Source organism: Myotis lucifugus, unplaced genomic scaffold, assembly GCF_000147115.1.
Source record: "Myotis lucifugus unplaced genomic scaffold, Myoluc2.0 scaffold_557, whole genome shotgun sequence".
Classification (NCBI taxonomy): domain Eukaryota; kingdom Metazoa; phylum Chordata; class Mammalia; order Chiroptera; family Vespertilionidae; genus Myotis; species Myotis lucifugus.
The window spans coordinates 83,155-96,766 of NW_005871605.1; the positions used below are offsets into that span (position 1 = coordinate 83,155).

At 51.8% G+C, this 13,612-nt stretch overlaps 1 protein-coding gene across 4 annotated transcripts; it reads right to left on the bottom strand.

The window, feature by feature from the left end:
* Positions 1–1,922: 1,922 nt before the first annotated feature.
* TMEM50B (transmembrane protein 50B) lies at positions 1,923–11,558 on the bottom strand. 4 transcript variants are annotated; one of them, XR_001345701.2, is made up of 6 exons: positions 11,420–11,558; positions 9,411–9,523; positions 7,703–7,770; positions 5,539–5,635; positions 3,802–3,859; positions 1,923–3,195 (listed from the first exon to the last, which is right to left on the bottom strand). XR_001345701.2 is itself a non-coding variant. In XM_006104261.2 (6 exons), the coding sequence occupies exons 1-6, from the start codon at positions 11,516–11,518 to the stop codon at positions 3,150–3,152; spliced, it is 477 nt and encodes a 158-aa protein (XP_006104323.1). In that variant the 5' UTR covers positions 11,519–11,558; the 3' UTR covers positions 1,923–3,149. The 4 variants fall into 4 exon arrangements, 3 of the variants coding, with proteins under 3 accessions (XP_006104323.1, XP_014302139.1, XP_014302138.1); XM_006104261.2 differs by having other exon boundaries at positions 5,543–5,635; XM_014446653.1 differs by lacking the exon at positions 5,539–5,635.
* Between the last annotated feature and the right edge of the window lie 2,054 nt (positions 11,559–13,612).

A 13,612-nucleotide genomic window follows, 5' to 3' on the forward strand; every position in this document is an offset into this window, starting at 1 on the left:
GGGTGAAGAGTCAGCAGCCGGAAGGAAGGGCCTGCCTGGGATCATTCGAGGTAGAAGAGCTCCCCCTGCTGGGCGGGTGCAGCCTGCGGGGAGGCCCTGTAGGCAGCAGCAGCAGCCTGTTAAGACTTCAAACCCCTGCCCTGGCCGGTTTGGCTCAGTGGATAGAGTGTCGGCCTGTGGACTGAAGGGTCCCGGGTTCGATTCCAGTCAAGGGCACAGGCCCGGGTTGTGGGCTCGATCCCCAGTGGGGGGCGTGCAGGAGGCAGCGATCAATGATTCTTTCTCATCATTGATGTTTCTACCTCCCTCTCTCAACCTAAGATCAATAAAAATATATTAAAAAAAAAAAAGTTCAAGCCCCTGCCTGGCCAGTTTTCTCAGTGGATAGAGCTTCGGCCCATGGACTGAAGGGTCTTGGGTTCGATTCCAGTCAAGGGCATGTACCTAGGTTGCAGTGTGGGAGGCAACCAATCGATGTGTCTCCTTCACATCAATGTTTTTCTCTCTCTCTGTCTCTCTCCCTCCCTTCCTCTCTCTCTCTCAAAAAAAAAAAAAAATCAATGGAAAAAATATCTTTGGGTGAGGATTAACAATAAATACCTAGTTCGAGCCCAGCAGAAAGGAGGCAGACCAGTTCTGCCGGGAAGCTAGGAGTGGCGTTTGAAGTAAGCTCACATGTGCCCCCCTGTAAAAGCGGGTACAGCGTGGCAGGGGCAGGGCAGGCGGGCTGGGGACGGATGCCCACAGATGACTTCACGGGGGAATGTTTAACCTCGTTCAGCAACTTGGCCAGGGCACACCTTCTCCTGGAGACTCGCAGGTCGAGAGCAGCAGGGAAATGCCGCCGGGAGAAGGGCCTGAGCCGCCATCCAGCCTGGGCTGACCTGCTCCAGGTAAAAGTTCCCGCCTCCAGACTGAGAGGGGAACGGGATGGAGAAGTTCTCGGCGAGGGTGAGCTGTCAGTGGAGCAGGAAAAGGACGTTAGGAGAGGGGGCCGAGGACGGAAGCCTGGGCCTCTTCCGTTTTGGTGCGGGGAGGCTCCTACTCGGTCTACGACAGCCTGAAGGACTGCGTGGTCCCTACGACCATAGGACCCGCCCCAACTTTACGCAGTGCCTGGACCTTGTGCTGTCTGCGGACTCACGCCCTCCACCAGCAACAGGTTGCCCGGCAGCAGCAAGGACTGCCCCCGCAGGGCTGAGCATGGAAACAGCGTCCCCTACCACGGACCGTTTACAAACCTTCACTTTCATTCCTGCTGGGGAAGGAGCTGGCCAGGTCGCTCACGCTGGGGCACAGCCGGGGGGCCACCCACAGCCGCGCCACGCGCTTTCCCTTCCTGCCACTCGCTGTATGTGCAGATCCTCAAACAAGTGCAGGAGGCCGGCCTCCGCTTTGGGGGCACCCATACTCCCAGGGCATCCATGCGCATCTAACATCGGGGCCACCGCTCCGCACGGTAGGTGGACAGCCCAGGACTCCCCTGCGATGCCTCTCCCGGGGCTGCCTGGTCTCCTGGCTGCCTCACCGACGGTGAGCACGCAGACCAGGGGAACGCCGAGACAGCACCAACTCCATGAGCAGAGAGCAGAGCCAGACCGAAGGGAGAGGTGCGCCCAGTTGGTCATTAAGGGGAAGGAAGCTACGTCTGAGGCCCACGCTGGGCAGTCCACGAATTAGTGTGGAAAGGGGGCGGGGCCGCGGTCCCAGGCTCGGGAGGTCCCCGCAGCTCGGCGCACAGGAGGCAGGTGCTGGCCGGGCCAGGCTCCACGTGGATCAGTCCGTCCCCATGGGGCCGGGCCAGCTCACGGGCCCGGCAGGGGCAGGGGGGACTAGCCTCTCCCCACACCCCTTCTTCATAAAGAGAAACTGCTTCTCTGATGGGGTCCCCTCAAATAACTGAGAAATAAACAGCAAACCAATTTGTATGGCTGTTTTCTCCAAGATTTAATAACATTAGGATGTGTGGGGAGCAATTATTGCAACAGGCGACAAGAGAGGGGGAACAAGTAATTAGCCTGACAACGTTGGCAGCAGCACAAACGCACTGACATGGTGAGAGAGCGTGAGTCCCAGGGAAGACGGCCGCAGGACACGGGGAGCCGTGTCAGCATCTCCCCGCGCACGTGGTCCCGCGGAGAGGGGCGCCGAGGCCCGCAGGCTGCGGGCGGCTCACCCACAGCATCCATGTGGAAGGCTGTGACATTCCCCGGAGGCAAACGTGTGACACAGACCCGCAGGGCCAGGAGGCCGCCGCAGCGGTCAGGGCCCGGGACCCTGGACTCCGGCCGGAACACCAGGGCGGTGCTTCCAGCTTCGCGGACAGCTGTCTGGTGGGGCCATGGTGTCTCAGGACAGAGGCACCTGCAGGAAGCGCATGCCCAGAGCTGGAGCCGAGACAAAAGCCGAACTTCTCACCAGGCCGTAAGCATTCCCCTTGGGAGGAAGGACTTCGTCCTGAAACGAGTCCACGCTTGGCCTGCGGGTCATGCTTCTGAGCGCAGCTCCTCAGACTTGCTCGCTGGCGACCCTCGCGGTGCAGGACGCCTGCTGCTGAGCCGCCTGCCGCCCTCCGGTCTTCACGGAACCACACGAAAGCGAGCTCAGCGCATCGGGGACCCCCCTCCTCAATCAGAGTCAAGGAGTCGTTTCCAAAATAGGCTTTCAAACTAGTCCTTCGGGCATTTAAAAATTCATATAAAAATCCACTTCTTTAATACACAAGAACAAACATTTCCTTTAAAAAACCTCACTTTTAAGACAAAATAACAATTTGCTGAAACACCCTTTGAATGGCTTGGCACTTATCTCAGCTACACGGAGTTGCACTTTCTTGTACATCTTTGAAGCAAAGCAGTTACCTCTAAATCGTGTGATGACACACCTGACTCAGGACGCAGACCAAGCCCAAGCAGGAATAAAAGGCTGGTGCTCACCATCTATCTGCATAGTCTCATATACATATTAACAATCTAGCCATAAAAAACAGAAAACAAATAAAACTATTTCAAAACTCAGAGCATAACAGTGTAAAGCAACACATTCAATGTGCAACCTATTCTATTTGACGATGTGGAAACTACATGAAAAGATAATAAAAACGTATCTACAAATAGGATATGGCAGAGGAAATGAGGTTTCAGAGTGATCTAGGTCCACAGCTCTTCAGTTCTCCCGAACTTGTAGATGAGCGTGCTGGAAGGAGATCAGAACAGGTCAGGAGGAAGAGCCCCGCTCCCAGCCAGGCTCTGTGCACAACGTACACAGTGTGCATTAGGTCCTTTTTTAAATGAAGGTACCGCTCACGTTTCTGCTTGTTTGTTTTTTAAGAAACACGCTATGGAAGCAGCAACCTGGGGTCAGTGTTAGCTCTGCACCCCCCGGCTGGGCGTCCCTCCCCCAGCTCTGCACCCCCGGCTGGGCGTTCCTCCCCCAGCTCTGCACCCCCGGCTGGGCGTCCCTCCGTCAGCTCTGCACCCCCCGCTGGGCGTCCCTACGTCAGCTCTGGGCCTTGTTTCCTTGTCTATTAAATGCGAGCACACCTGCTTTCTACGCTTCAGGTAACTAAATGGGAACAAAAAGGGGCCGGTACAAAGCCGCCAGCCGCGGCCCTGGCACACAGCGGCCCTGGTTACAGGCCTGCGCACGCTCTTCCATCGCAGGCGGCTCCCCTTCTACAGACATGCTGCGCGTGGTCCTAGCCTAGGGGTTTGTGCGAGTCCCACCGTCCACACTGCTCGTCCAGGAAAGGGGGCATTTCCACAAATGTTCTCAGCGCGACTGAGAAAGCAGGCCACTCACCTTAAGAATATCAGTGCGTTCTGGAAAAACACCGCCAGCCCCGGGTAAACGTCAGTATCTGCACAGAGGACAGCGCACGGTCACACAGGCAACGCGACTGTGTGCGCCACTCGCGTGACAGGCTCGGCGCATCCCCAACCTGCGACCACTCCTTCACCTAAGACGGCGATCACGAGACTGGAAGAAGAAAATGCTCATCTCACGTGCCCACACCCAAGGCCTGTCTCACTCTGGACGTTCCGCTCCAGCGCCGGTTCAGAAATAAACACAAAGAGAAGACGCGGAGGGAATTCCTGGTGACGCACCGGTCTGACCCAGCCGTGGGCAAACTACGACCCGAGGGCTCCGGCCCGTTTGAAATGAATAAAACTAAAAAAAAAAAGACCGTACCCTTTTATGTAATGATGTTTACTTTGAATTTATATTAGTTCACACAAACACTCCATCCATGCTTTTGTTCCGGCCCTCCGGTCCAGTTTAAGAACCCATTGTGGCCCTCGAGTCAAAAAGTTTGCCCACCCCTGGACCGCTGCTTTCCTTTCTCGATTCTGGAGTTTGTGTGCGGGTTCGGCAGGGAGAAAGGGCCACTGTAATTCCCCACCGCGTCCTCCCACCGCATCTGCCCGGAGCAGTCACTGTCCTCACGCGAAGAGAAGGGAGAGCTGGAAACTGCTTCCCTGCTGCAGACAGTTAAGGTTGCTGAGCTACGATGTTGATGGAAACACTGCACCGGGGAAGGCCCGGCCACTTGGGCCTCTGACATCAGCAGGCACCGGAGCAGCAGGGCTGAGCGCCCAGGGCTGTGCCGCTCCCTGGATCGCATCCCAGCTCTACCACTAAGATGACCACCAGATGGCCACCTCCTCACGCCGTGGCTTCCCCTCAGAGAGGAACGCTCGAGGTGCAAGCACATTCGGTTTAGAAGAGGAAGCACGCTTAGTGAGCGATGCGGAGACACGAGGACGAGGCCATGACCGAGACTGCTCAGCACGTGCCAGTTCCTGAACGATCAAGACACAACCAGGGAGCGCACAGCCCGCACTGGCCTCGGACCTTCCTACACACGCCCGTTTCGTAACAGAAACCGGGAGGTTCACGCGCTGCTTCAAGCAGCCACGCAGGCGCTCCAAGGAGGCCGGGCCCAGCCGCCGTGAGTCCGGGCCAGAGCTGACAGCGCGCTTCCTGCAGGACCGTGGCACCAGCAGGCAAAGCTGCGCCGGAGCAGGGGGTGCTGCCGGGCCGGGGAGGGTGGCTGCAGGGACTGCTGGCGGGTTGGGGCTTTGTGGGGCGACAAGTCCTGCAGCGGCACTGGTGACGGAGCGCAGCTCTGTGCTGTACACCCGGAACTGTACGCTGGGTGGTGAATCACATGGTGTGAAACCACAGCTCAGCAAAGCTGCTCTCAGATGCACTTTCCTCCCGGTGAGCTCACAGGGCGCTGGCCCGTCAGTGTTCGGAATGAACTAAAGGACACATCTTGGACACGTCTGGGAGCAGTGTTATTGCAGCACAGTCCCCACTGTCCCTCGCGCTGCCCGACTCTGTGCCACGGGCTTGCCGGGGGCACGTGTCCTGGCCAGGCCACCCACTGCACTCCACGACCCCAGCTACTACACCTGCAGTCTCCCAGCCGCAAGCGCCTGAGCAGGGAAACCAAGCTCACTCCCGGGGGAGGAGCGGACTCGGCCGAGCATCAGGACCCTCCGCAGGCCTCCTGGGGAAGGGAGGAAGACTTACTTACTCTGGGTCACATAGGCACCAAAGAGAATCCACATGGAAGCAATGAGTGACCCGAACATCAACATGAAGCCGATGAAGAGCCAGACGCGAGCACCTGCGTGGAGAACAGCGCGTGAGCTCGCCCCCCGCACTCGGTCTCAGGGAAACCGAACCCCAGGGACGCTGCTGACCTCACACACGCTCTGAGGTCACACACGTCACATGCTTACATGCACCTGCTCGACAGTTCACTGAAGGAAGATTTTTAAAAACTCAAAGGGCACGTTACCTTTCTCCTGGCCAGAGAAACTAACAGCGGAATGAACTAACCAGGCAAGCTTTGTAATTATTTGACTGAGTTGATTAATTAAACCCTAACTGAAGATTTACCCCGTTGTATACATTGTCAAAGTAATTGCTCTAGTAGAAGTAGCAAAGGTCTTTCAGCTAGCATCGCCCCGAAGGAATGCGAGGCTGTAAGGACCGATGTTAAAATCCTGCGTTACTCAGTGTGGTGCAACACGTGAGCAAGCCTGCCAGACCCTCAGCCCTCACTCCTAAGCCCTCCCACCGGATGCAACACAGAAACACGCAGAAACCCCCTGGCACGCTTCCACTGTGTAGGCAACAGTCATGGAATAAAACGCCATGACTCAGGGTGAACAATGGACTGTGGATCCAGAGAGACCCAAGGCTAATACAAGTCCTACCTTTAAGCTAAAGAATTCAGTACGCTGCAATGACGTTTTCCACAGGAAATAGTTACTAGTAACATAACCCACAGCAAGGTCTGTCAAATAGGTGAGAGTGGCCAGGAGGTGGGGGGAGGCATTAACCACAAAGGAGTGATGGCAAAGTTCTACATCATGATGGCAACAAAGTCACACAACTGTATACATTTGTCAAAACTCATCGAACTGTATACTTTAAACTGGTAAGTTTTACTTTTTATAAATTATACTCAATCAAGCTGACAATATCCTATATAAAAGCCTAATATGCTAATGTCTGACCATCCCGGGTTCGGTTCCGGTCAAGGGCATGTACCTTGGTTGCGGGCACATCCCCAGTGGGGGGCGTGCAGGAGGCGGCTGATCGATCAGCACTGGGCGAGATGAACCGGACATGCCCTAGAGCCCTCTCACGGTCCCTTTCTGGCCCCAATCGTGCACCAGTGGGGTCCCTTGGCCTGGCCTGTGCCCTCTAGCAATCAGGGACCCCTCAGGGGATGTCAGAGAGCTGGTTTTGGCCCAATCCCTACAGGCCAGGCCGAGGGACCCACTGGTGCACGAATCCATGCACCAGGCCTCTAGTATATGACCACACCTGACAAAGAGGCCAAATGCTCAACTAGAAACGGCTGACAGCAGGGCTTAGAGCCAGGTGGTGAGAGTTCAAATCTGGGCTCCCTCACTCACTTGCTTGTGAATTCAGACAAGTTATTTAAGCAGCCTGTGCCCTAGTCCCATCATCTAAAAGTGGGGACAAGAGCACTTACCTCACGGGAACACGGACGATTAAATGAGGTAATGCGTGTAGCACTCAGGACAGTCTCGGGTCACACTAGGTGTCTGTAAGTAGTCCCTAATATTGTTAAGCATCTTTCAAACCACCCCCCCTCCCAATTTCCAGCCATAACCGCACAAACCCCTCCATGTCCTGAGGTTGGAAATAAGAGTTTCTAGCCCCGCCTTCTGCATAAAGCATGGAGAGCCCACTGAAAACAGACCCTGTGGTTCTAGCAGATGTGTTAGAACCTGAGCAAAAGAAAAAGACCACTGGGTGACAGTTCAAAAGAATTCAAACTCCAGAAAAATGCTTCAGCGGTACACCAACCGCACACGCTTGAAGCAATGCTGCAGGGAGTGTGGTTACGGGTAAAACACGAGCCCTGGCCTCATCTCCTGACTGCCACGCTCTGCCTGGCCGGCATCTGGGGCAGCATCACTGGCCGGCGCTGGTAAGAGCGGTATCACCAGCCGAGGAAGAGTGATCCGAGCCCACCACCCGCTGGCTGTGCGCAGTCACATGACACAGTCACTCTGGCGGTAGCCTCCCCTTTCCTAAGGACTTAGGACGGTAACCTCCACAAGCTCCACAAGCCGCTGCCGGCCCCCCGCCCCCCCCCGCCCCCCACACTACAAGCTTTGCTCCGTCTGCTGGGATGGCCCCTCGCCTTTACCTGTTCTTCCCAAACAGCCGCTCTCGTAGCTGTCGCCTCTCACCTGGGCATTGGACACCGCGTTTATCCTGAAACAAGACAAAATCCCCCAAGAAGCTTTCTCGGTGCTTAAACACTCACCGATGCTTACATATCATTAGGAGGAAAACAGTCCTAACTAAAGTCAGTATCTGAATAACTGAACATACCTTTCACGTAACACCCTAGTGTACACAAAGGTTCTACAAGTCTTATTTTCCCAAGGCACACCCCAAAGCTCCCTTAACTTGAAGAGATGACCGTGACTGGTCCCCAGGATGACCATTTTTTGGATTCTCTGCCTGGCTTACATTTACCCTGATGACTCAGGGTGCAACACCCCATTTAAGGTTCTTGTTATAATAAAGAGTTTCAAGTGGTGGTTGGGGGAGGGGTAGGGAGGGGAGTTTGGGGGATAAATAGTAATGGAAATTAAAATAAAGAGAAAATATTTAAAAAGAGTTTCAAGGTTTCTCTTGGTGTTGAGTGACGTTCCTGCCCGTTTCTAACCCTGAGAAAGCATGTGGTCTGTGGACAGGACACAGGCCGCGTTACTCCGCTCCTGTTAGAGCCCGGGCTGCTGCGGCAGAAGTGGCCTCTTCTCAGCGTTCGGAACGAACGGGAGCATTTTTCTACAATTAAACTTCAAAACACTCCCACAGTATAAGGCAATTCTGTAACCTTCATGTTTAACATTTTTAATTATTAAAAGACACCCATGAAAAGGTTTCAAATTCTTTTATGAAGTGAGATAACGGATAAACCTGGAAATGATTTAATAAAAAAGAAAAGCCATTTCTTTCTCATTTGAGACCAATCCTGCCCCACCCCACCCCACCCCCAATACTGGCAAACACAGTCAAGCAACACACTTAAAAAAATAATCCTCCACGGTGAAAGTTGAGTGCATGACAATACGTAAGGATGATTCACTAAAAATCTAGAAATGTAACATATTTCATTAATTCTGCGATGCCTTCATTTTTAAAATTCACCATTACTTTTTAAACTGCCAAGAAAAACTGTTACCAACTGTAATTATGAGACACCACTGACTATAAAAGCACCCTAAGCTCTGGCTGGTGTGGCTCAGTGGTAGAGCACTGGCCCACACACCAAAGGGTTGAGGGTTCCATTCCTGGTCAAGGGCATTTACCTAGGTTGCAGGTTCATTCCCTATCCCTGGCTGGGGCGTGTGTGGGAGGCAATTAATCAATGTTTCTCTTTCTCTTCCTTCCACTCTCTCTCTAAAAAAAAAATCAATGGAAAAAATATCCTCGGGTGAGGATTAACAACAACCAAAAACAGCACCCTGATATTCAGAGGTATTAAAATATAAAAAATAACCTTGGTACTGATAGAATAATCAGTTTAACAAATATAAGGAGAAAAATCACATGACAATCTGTACAGATGCTAAAATGGTATCTAACTCAGCACTCATTTTTCATTTTAACATGGGAATGTAGTTATTTATTTAGCAGTTAAAGAAGAATCCATCAGGGAGCATTTGAGATCTTGCTCCCCAGCATATGTCACCAGTTTGACTTATCTAAACTCTTATATAAATTCTCAAAAAAAAGAATCCATCAATTAAACTAAAGAGTCATTTCAGATAGCAGACAGCACTGAACCTTAGGAAAACATCTGTTCAGGAAGACAGCCCTGAGCTGAGCGGGCCCTGCCTTACATGAAGAAGGCCAGTGTGGAGAACACCCCGCAGGTGTGGAAGGCGGGGTTCAGCTGCTCGGGCTTCGCGTACACCACGGCCGCGTCGATCATCACCCACCAGCCTGCGGAGAACTGGAGACAGAGCCCAGTCACTGGGGAGCACTCGTGCCTGCCCCTTGCCCCCCGCTTCTCTACCCACCATGACAATGGCATGGGAAGTCTCTCTGCTTCAAGTTTTGGAAAATAAGTAGGAAAATAAGTAAGAACCCTGTTAACTTATTCCTGTGAGTGAGCCTAACTGATGAAATCGGTGCAAGATGAAAAGTTGTCATTTGGGATGAACTGTCCAACCCTTTCGCCCGCTGTCATCACGCGCCACCAACGCTCTAACTAACCTCCAACCAACCCGCTTCCTGATGACCATGTTTCACCCGCTGAACCGTCCTCACTTAACATGCCCACGCCTTCTGCTTCCACCAGTGAGCTGTCAGCTGTCATGTCTCCAAAATGATGTAACCTACTACAGTACAGTGGGGCCTTGACTTACAAGTGTCCCGACTAACGAGTTTTTCGAGATACGAGCCGTCTCTCGGCCGATTTTTTGCTCTGAGTTGCGAGCTAAAATTCGGGTTACGAGCCAGCTTCAAATACCCCACCGCTAGTTGGCGCAGCAAACGTCACAGTGAATGCCACAACATCAGCCCAGCATCACGTGTCTCACTCGTTCACTTTTTGATTTGACATACGAGTAATCTGAGTTATGAGCTCCGTCACGGAACGAATTAAACTCGTAAGTCAAGGCCCCACTGTACTAGTTAACAATCTGATTAAATCCTGTTTAACTGACTGAAGTTTGTCAAAAGCAACGCTTCTATGTAAACTAGGCTGAATGGACTTAAATTAGACAAGTTGTCAATGAATTTCATAGACAAACTAAGTGCAGACGAGATGACCATAAAAAGCAAGAAAGACTTAGAAACACCTGAAAGAATTCTGCATGCAGGCTGCTTCCCAATTATCTTTAGTTCCTGATGTGACTTTTTTCCTATTGGACTTCAGGCAGAGAACTATATACTGAGAGAGATGAATTTTTTAAAATGTAATAGAAGCCGAAACCGGTTTGGCTCAGTGGATAGAGCGTCGGCCTGCAGACTGAAAGGTCCCAGGTTCGATTCCGGTCAAGGGCATATACCTGGGTTGCCGGCACATCCCCAGTAGGAGATGTGCAGGAGGCGGCTGATCGATGTTTCTCTCTCATCGATGTTTCTAACTCTCTATCTCTCTCCCTTCCTCTCTGTAAAAAATCAATAAAATATATTTAAAAAAAATAAAAATAAAATAAAATGTAATAGAAACTGAAATTTGTTTTTTAAAATAGAGTTGGGGCCAGGAGTGGTTGGTGGAATGCTAAAGAAAAATTGGTCATGATTTGATTTTTTTTTTTTTGAAGCTGGATGGTAAGTAAATGGAGTAAGATGGGAGAGGGGCTCTTTATACCAGTCTCTATTTTTGTTTATATGCTTGACATTCTCAGCAATAAAAAGTTAGAAGTGTTGGGAAGAAACGGAAGTGAGCAGATCTCTCTCGCTCCCCTGCTCTCTCCAGCGCTGCAGCTGGGAAGGGCCTGGGGCTGCCTGGGGCCCTCCCGCTTCAGCTCCGGGAGCTGAGGCCGTCACTGGGCCCACACAGCCCGAACTCCACGCCTCACAGCAGTCACACTGGCTGCATCCAATGCTGAGCCTCTGAGGGCCTTAGAGGACTCACATGGCAACTTAAAATGCCACTGCCTACAGTAACTGTATTGTCAACGAAACGGAAGAGGTGACTTTACGTTTAGCAAACTTACAAGTCAAATGAACCCAGGACTTACCACACTTTGCTCAGTAACAGCACCGAGAACTGTGATCACTGTTTACATAAACAGCAGTGAAACAAATAGCTCTGAGTGGGTGGTCACAGCTCAAAGGATAAGCATTAACGTTCGGGCAAAAAATGAGGCGTACATGTGGCCAATGGGCTTTCACTCACCAATACGCCTGCGACCACAGAGGCCACGGCGTTCCTCCGCTCGCTCCAGTCGATGCACTCCCACTCCGGCCAGCGGACGTTATCCAGGAAGCCTGCCATGGCGGCCCCGCAGGCCCGGGTTGGTCATTAACACTGTGCCCTACAAATAAAAAGACAAAACCACAGAGGAAATGCGTTAAGAAGTGACATGTCTTACACAATGTCCTCTTTTAAAGCTTTAAAACACATTTACCACAAATCCACCACAGTCAGGAAGAAACTTCAGTACTTCAACGAGCACCTACCGAGATGCACACAGGTGCCTGCTGGCACTGTGCCAGGCGGGGCTCACCACTTGCTGACTGAGCATGTGGTCTGACAACATGTCTGCAAATGCTGTGACGCCTCCCATTCCAAGTGATAAAAGAGCAAGCGCCTACAACCAAGATCACTCTACCCAGCAAAGCTCCCGTTTAGAATTGAAGGGCAGAAAAGGAGCTTCCCAGAAAAGAAAAAGCTAAAAGGGTTCATCACCACCAAACCAGTATTACATGAAATGTTAAAGGGTCTTCCTTAAGGAGAAGAAAAAGGTAAAAAATATGAACAATAAAATGGCAATAAATACTACCTATCAACAACTGAATCTCAAAAACAAGCAGAACAGAAACAGGTTCACAGATACAGAGAACATTTGACGGTTGCCAGATGGGCCGGTGTTGGGAGGCTAGGTGGAAAAAAAAAAAAAAGAAAAAGGTGAAGGGATTAAGAAGTAGAAATTGGTTGTTACAGAATAGTCCTGGGGGTGTAAAGTACAGCACAGGGAATAGCGTCACTAATTCTATATAATAAAAGCCTAATATGCTAAGTGTCCGGTCGTCTGTTCAACCAATCAAAGCATAATATGCTAATGAATGCTAAGGCAGCTCAACCACTCACTATGACGTGCACTGACCAGGGGGCAGACAGTCGACTGGCCATCCAGTCGCTATGATGTGCACTGACCACCAGGAGGCAGATGTTCTGACTGGTAGGTTAGCTTGCTGCTGGGGTTCAGTCGATTGATACTGAGGGAGAGAGACCAGACATGCCCTGGAGCCCTCCAGTGGTCCCTCCCCAGCTGGCCAACCTCCCGCATCCCTCCCCGGCTCTGATCATGCACCGGTGGGGTCCCTCGGCCTGGCCTGCGCCCTCTTGCAATCCAGGACCCCTCAGGGGATGTCAGAGAGCCGGTTTCAGCCCGACGGCAGAACGACTGGTCGCTATGACGCGCACTGACCACCAGGGGGCAGACGCTCAGTGCAGGAGCTGCCCCTGGTGGTCAGTGCACTCCCACAGGGGGAGCATCGCTCAGCCAGAAGCCAGGCTGACGGCTGGTGAGCGCAGCAGCAGTGGCAAAAGCCTCTTCCGCCTCCATGGCAGCTCTAAGGATGCCTGACTGCCCCCGAAGGCTCCTGGACTACAAGAGGGCGCAGGTCGGGCTGAGGGACTCGTCTCCCACCCCCCGAGTGCACAAATTTCATGCATCGGGCCTCTAGTACTGTAATAACTATGTGTGGTGCCAGATGGATGCGAGATTTATCAGGATGATCATGTAGTAAGTGCCATAATATCTAATCACTGTGGTGTAACCTGAAACTAATATATTATGTCAATTGTAATTGAAAAATAAAATATAACTTAAATAGAAAAAAAGACTTGAAATGGGCAAAGACTTAAAAAGTCAATTACCAAAGCATATAAAAAGGTATTCAACTTCATTGGTCATCAGGGAAATACAAATGAATGGAATACCACACCTTCACTAGAGTGGCTACAATGTAAAAGATGACACTAAATGTTAGCAAGAATGTAGAACTGGAAATCCCATACGTTTCTGGTGGCTGTTTCTTATCTACACTAATAAAATAGAAAGATACAAATTAACCATTACTCCATCACTCTGCCACTCTGCTACACCCACAAGCCACACCCACCAGCCAATCAGGAGTGAATATGCAAATTAACCCAACTAAGACGGTGGCGGCCACAGAGCTGAAGCGAGCAGGAGGCTTGGGTTGCCCCTGGCGATGGAGGAAGACAAGCTTCCCACCTGCCCTGGCCTGGGCTCCGCTCAAGGCTACAAAGTTTCAATTATAGAAGATAAATAAATCCCAGAGCTCAAGGGGGCCCTGAAAAAAAAAAAAGGAGAGGCTGGGAGCTTGGGTCGCGGGGGGG